A 6,385-nucleotide genomic window follows, 5' to 3' on the forward strand; every position below is an offset into this window, starting at 1 on the left:
TGTATTCTGTGCTCGTTGAGCCTCTCTTCTATAAAGATACCATGAAGCAGGGTCGCCAATTCAACGGTTTTCCCGCTAGACTGGCGTTTTTCAGTGTTTAGTTAGTTTTGCGGGTAAAATTAATTACATATTATATTGCTGACACAGGGATTTAGCGGATACTTTTAGCACTCACAGCGGCAAAATAATTCCATTTTAGATTGGCAATATGGAAATTTAGCCACTTCTGCATTTCTTTCATAGCGGGTTTATTAAGAATCGAGTTGGCAACTTTGCTAGAAAATGTAAATGCAAATTGCGAACGTGTGTGGTGGTTAAAGCAAAGTGTAGAAGTATGTAAGGAACAGAGGCTATATTTCACTCTTAGAACTGCATTTATGCAATGAATTCACTTCGCGCAAATAAAAATTACTCACGTTTTCTACCATGTCGTTTTTACACGACAATAACTAAAGTTCTTTGGAGGTACGACAAAAAAGATGTAAAACCTAGGTTATGTTATCACACTTTAAGGAGATCAACAAACAGCCGATTACAACTTACGAAAATTACAAGTGGCTGTAATGGAAAAATTGGCGTGATAAGGCGCGAATTTTTTGCAAGTAGCTTATTAATGCAAATAAAGCCTCCACAGAATTCTGCTGTAAACATCTTCGATCGAGAAGCGAAAGTACTTCAAAGGGAAAGGGCTGCCTGTGCCCCTGATGTTGAGCTGTATGACTACTTAAAAGAGGAAGTCGGCTACAGACTTGCCGATCGCATATTCGATATCAAGAGGAAATTCAAACGTGCTGTTGATTTGGGATGTGGCAGAGGTTATGTTGCCAAACATGTAGATTCAGAATCTGTCGAGGAACTAATTGTATGCGATATGTGCCCCACATGGCTAAAACAAGCGTCATGTCCTACGGACGTCAATGTAAAACGCAAAGTTGTAGATGAAGAATTTCTTCCTTTTGAACCATCATCTCTCGATCTAGTGACAAGCAGTTTAAGTATGCACTGGGTTAATGACCTGCCAGGTGCATTTCAACAGATAAACAATTGCCTCAGGAATGATGGAGTTTTTCTGGGTGCTGTATTTGGAGGTGACACGCTTTATGAGTTGCGATCTTCACTACAACTTGCTGAACTCGAGCGTCACGGCGGTCTAGCTCCTCATATTTCACCCTTTACAGAAATACGTGACATTGGTAGCTTGCTGACAAGAGCAGGTTTCACAATGCTTACCGTGGATACAGATGAAATTGTGGTTGGATACCCATCCATGTTTGAATTGATGTGGGACCTGAAAGGAATGGGAGAAAATAATGCAGCTTATAACAGGTGCAGTAATCAATATTACGGGTAATAGGCTAACAGTAATAATAATGGTTCATACACAGTTGTATTAAGTTACTGCAGTGTAAGACTGAGATATTTCAACATTGTAATACCGGTAGGCTACAATAATATGCTCTTGTGGGAAGAGCCCAAGTTTACGTCCATAGTATCAGTAACGCGACTGAAATGAAGACAAAGGTACACATGCAGTTATACAATGTCTCTTATATGGTGAATTTTATGAAAAAGTTGAATCTCTAAATCTATACAAGTTACATAATGTGTTATTAAGGCCTACTGGTAGTTCAAAGTGGGGAGATGGGGAGGGTTCAATTGTCGGTAAATGGAGTAACTGGCTTCAAAAGATTCTAGCTAAAAAGAGCTATAGCTAATAAAATTACTCTGAATCCCGTATTATCAAGTCAAGTGCTTAAGGTTAATACGTAGAGGTACTGGTAAAATGAGTAGAACAAAACTGAATATAATTAATTGATGAACTAGTGGACTTACTCGTCTTAAATATGAAATATATATATATATATATATATATATATATATATATATAGTTCATCAATTAATTATATTCAAGTGTTAAAAGTGGTGTACGCAAGATTCAAAATGGAGAAAACTGAATATTTACACTTCAACGTAATGCTGATGAAAATGGGAACACATATTTCCGAAATAATTGTTGAAATCCCTGTTATTAATAAAAGTTAAAAGTTGTTCTGAAATCTGTATGAAAATTGTAAAGAAAAAAATCTAAGACCAAGTGAATTCTGTAAAATGGGGAAAATCTTAAGTATTATGTTGGCTATAAAGAAAATTTCACAAATGAAAGAAAATTAAATGAAATTTCATGTTGTACATAAAAATTTTTCTTCTTTTTTTCATCACGGTTTAGCTGTACATAAAAATCTATAGTTAAATTAAAATGTCAAGTTTCTATGAAGGATATCTTAAAAATTTCCACCTCAAAATACTTCAGATAATATTGCTGATAAGTGAGTAAGAGATTTTAGTTTATATCACTGTCTTACAATTAAAGTGTAACATATTTATCTGTAACAGGAAACTCAATCTACGACGTGATACTGCAATGGCAGCTGCTGCAATTTACAGACAACTGTATGGAAAAGAACAAGATGGACGGGTTTCAGTTCCTGCTACTTTTCAGATTATCTATATGCTTGGCTGGAAACCAGATGCATCACAGCCAAAGCCTCTGGAAAGAGGAAGTGGTGAAGTGTCATTAAAAGACTTGTACAGACTAGACGAAGTAATCAGTAAAACGAAAAAGGTGCAAATAGATGATCAGGCACCTGATACAAAAAAGAAATCTTGAAACAAAAGCATAAACAAATCTGTAAAAATATAGCTGTTATATGAAATTAAACTAGATTTTAATTAAAATTAAAGACCAACATGTATATATTACGTTCATTTTAATAAATTATTTTCACTGAATGTGTGTAGGCCTAATAAAATTTTTCATTCTTTTAACAAATTAATTTGTAGGGGCAGTTTAAGAACTCTCAGTATATATAAACAAAATTATTTCATTTTACAGAGATTAATATGGTCAACTTTATTCTGACCCTAGTGAATATTTTTAAATTACATATGATAGGTATAAGACAGGAAACACACACAATCTCCATAGAAAAAAGAATAGATCTCATTGTTTATTGAAAATTGAACCTGTGTCCATAGCAGACTATTTACTTTAGCCATACCAAAAAAAAAAAAAATCGCTTCATAGGTCCTGAAAAGCTGTTAGAGAGGCAGGATATTCAAGCTGCCACTTCATGACATGGTCGGCACAAGTAGCAATACAGATGTCAGTTCTGTATACTGGCCGCCTTGCCTTCAAGGAAATACCACTGACTCATATTCATTTCTGTTAGAGGGAATCCGAGGCAATAGTGTAGCCAAAAGAATTCGAGTGATAGAGAAAATCCATGACTCCATCAGGAACCGACCCCCTTGATGTTACGACTTGCAGTGCAACACCTTAACCAAGATGCTACCGCATACCCCCATTAGCCTTAGCAGTTTTGAATAATTGAATAAAATTATTGAAGAATGATATCGGTAGTTGGTTTTCTTCTTTTGTCTTCCCTATAAGCATTACTTCATAGAAGTAGCTGTAGGGTGTACCCTACATCATATGTATAGCAGATAGCTCATTCCTATGTTAAAATCGGTAGCACTTTGAAGAGAACAAACCACCAGGATTGCCACCTGTCCACCGTAAACGAACATGAGATGGCAGTACAGTCGTTAATGCAATGCAAAGGGGAGTTATGTCACTCCTTATGTAACAACTAGATGGCAGCATAGTAAACCTGACAAAAGTTGTTACCGTCAAAGCCTATAAGGCCGAACTATCTGGGTATATATGATCTAGAGGTGTACTCTAATAAGTATTATTCAACAAAAGTTTATCCATTTTTTAAAATCAGGAGTATCGTTGCAAACTGTATTATGTCCACCATTGGACAAAATCGAGTTTGACATCAATTTTATTGCCGCCTTACATGTGTGAGTTTATTCCAATTGAATTGGCTTGAACCCTAGATCATATATATAACAGATAACTCCTCGCTACGTTAAAATCGGCAGCACTTTGAAGAGAACCGCCAGGATCACCACCCGTCCGCCATAAACGAACACGAGATGGCAGCACAGTCGCTAATGCAATTCAAATGGGAATTATGACGTGACTCCTTATGTAACAACTAGATGGCAGCATAGTAAACCTCACAAAAGTTGTTAACCTCAAAGCCTATAAGCCCGACATATCTGTTACATATATGATCTAGGCTTGAACTAAGGTGAAACGTATTGTCTAGGACAATAATGTCATGGGTGATTTAAATTTATAGAAATTAATGCAAGTGACAAAAATTGCACTTTGTCTTGTGACAAATGAAGACTGAGAAGGATTCTGTAAACACATTGAAAATATAGAAAAATAATACTGGAAAAAAGATGAACTATCATATGTGATTAATGAAATTATTATTAGGCTTGTAATATTGGGGACCGATTATACAAGTTGACTGCAGCATGGTACATAGGCTGGGGATGTGAGCTAGTATGAGGACATTGACTCGGTTCTGCGATCGAATACACGAATAACAAGGTGCATAGAAACAAACCTGGACAGGTCTAAAAGTAAATATACACTACATAGTATTACAAAGATATGTTTTTACGCACCTTTCGTTATGTGCAGAACTATCATATTGTAGAATTATTCGGGGTTTCCTACTTGATTTTCTTGTGCTAAATATTTCTGTATATAATATCGCTTGTAACCTCGTATATTTGTATTACATAATTTACATATAATATTCTAGTTATTCACTTCAAAACACTTACCAAATTCTGCTGCAAAAATATGCGCCTGAAAACCTTATTCCACAGGTACACTGTTTATGCATGCTAGAGTACTGACTGGTGAAAGGATAGCCAACTTGAAATCACTGTAATGCATCCTATCGGTCCCCAACATTATAAGCCTTATTATTATAATTATAATTAGACTTCATTGAATTGCCACATGCAGCATGCAATCAGGTTGCCGATGTACGGCAGTATAGAAGAGGTGAGCGACCGCCCGGTCTCATAGTATAAGCAGTTCATGTTAAGAGATGTGACCGGTCCAAATAGACGAAGCAGCTACAGCTAATATATACCTATGTAAGCACTTGTTTTTGCATTATTGTGGTTGGAATAGTCAAAGCTTAACATTTGTTCAGTGCAGACAAGAATTCAATCAAACATACTACAATGAGAGTGTTGCTGTTCCAAACAATTGCCCCTGCAATAACCCTACCCCCGCAGCCAGTCTTGACCCATTGGAAAACGTGGTTGGATGCTGTTAATTATTATGCAGAATATTAGGGCAAAATAATGGAGGTAACTGATGCATTGGATAGCACAGACAGTTCTGCTGTTGCAGCTGTAAAATCATTGCCTTCTGAACAGCTATTGGAAGATATTATGTTCATTGATTCTAATTTTAAAATCGTGTCCAAAAGCATCACCCTGTTAGAATCTTCTAAACTACAACTCTAAGAAGCCCTTAATATAGTGGATAAAGTATCACAAACAGTTATCCAAAATAACAATTTACTAATTTCAGAAAAATTGAAATGTAACTTGAGGAACATTATTGCTAAAAATTCTGCCTGCCTATTCACAACTTCGTATTATAACTTATGTACTATCAGGTCACGACAAGACATCTGAAGTTGGTGTACTAAAAAGTAGCGACTTTCCGTTCTTCGAATATGCATTGTGTGATGTTGAACGTACATTTTCCCAATATAAAAACTGTTTGAGTGACCATCGGAGGAGGTTCACTTTGCAGTCGCTCAAAATGTACGTAACTCTTTACTGCAATGCACATATTCAAGAATGATGTGAGTATATTACATTAAATTTTAAGAGTTAATATATCTCACTACAAAATAATTGTGTATTTACATGTTTAGACATTTCCTACTTCAATGATCATTTATTATATTTCTTGAATGCAGGATACAGGTTTATTGTAACCGCAGTATACTGCTCAGTGTTTACATCAGAGGCACACTCCATCCGTTGCACGTCCCCTTCTCATACAGTCTATACCGCGTGCATAGTAAACCTTACGATTCTTGTGGCAATTCCACGAAGTCTAATTATAATATATTATACGATAGTGGTAGTGATAGTGATGACATTAGTAATACTGATGACGGTGATGGCAGTAGGAGTTGTGAGACAGTGACACTGCACCTGAATGTGATGCTGACATGGGACTTGCTCAACAGCTTCCGCTATGAGGTAGGTAACAATTTTTAGACAGCTGGTAGCAGGCTAGCATTACTAATAGGGGTCACTATCGTGAACTGTAGGGTCACGTCGCATTCCTGTCAGGTTCCAAGATTAGAGTCTTCAACATTCAATATCTTTCGCCGATTGTTCGTAGCAGTCCAATTGCATCTCTCGTACCTTTTCCCTTCCTGAAGCCAAACTGCTTGTTCCAACTGTTCTTCCACCTTGGAAT

General features: G+C 36.4%; 1 protein-coding gene across 1 annotated transcript; it reads left to right on the forward strand.

Moving 5' to 3' along the window:
• The first annotated feature begins 138 nt into the window (after window positions 1–138).
• On the forward strand, window positions 139–2,790 carry LOC138715227 (arginine-hydroxylase NDUFAF5, mitochondrial). Its single transcript, XM_069847922.1, has 2 exons — window positions 139–1,326; window positions 2,395–2,790. The coding sequence occupies exons 1-2, from the start codon at window positions 383–385 to the stop codon at window positions 2,666–2,668; spliced, it is 1,218 nt and encodes a 405-aa protein (XP_069704023.1). The 5' UTR covers window positions 139–382; the 3' UTR covers window positions 2,669–2,790.
• Window positions 2,791–6,385: the final 3,595 nt, after the last annotated feature.

The sequence above is a fragment of the Periplaneta americana genome, chromosome 15, assembly GCF_040183065.1.
Source record: "Periplaneta americana isolate PAMFEO1 chromosome 15, P.americana_PAMFEO1_priV1, whole genome shotgun sequence".
In the NCBI taxonomy this organism is placed as follows: domain Eukaryota; kingdom Metazoa; phylum Arthropoda; class Insecta; order Blattodea; family Blattidae; genus Periplaneta; species Periplaneta americana.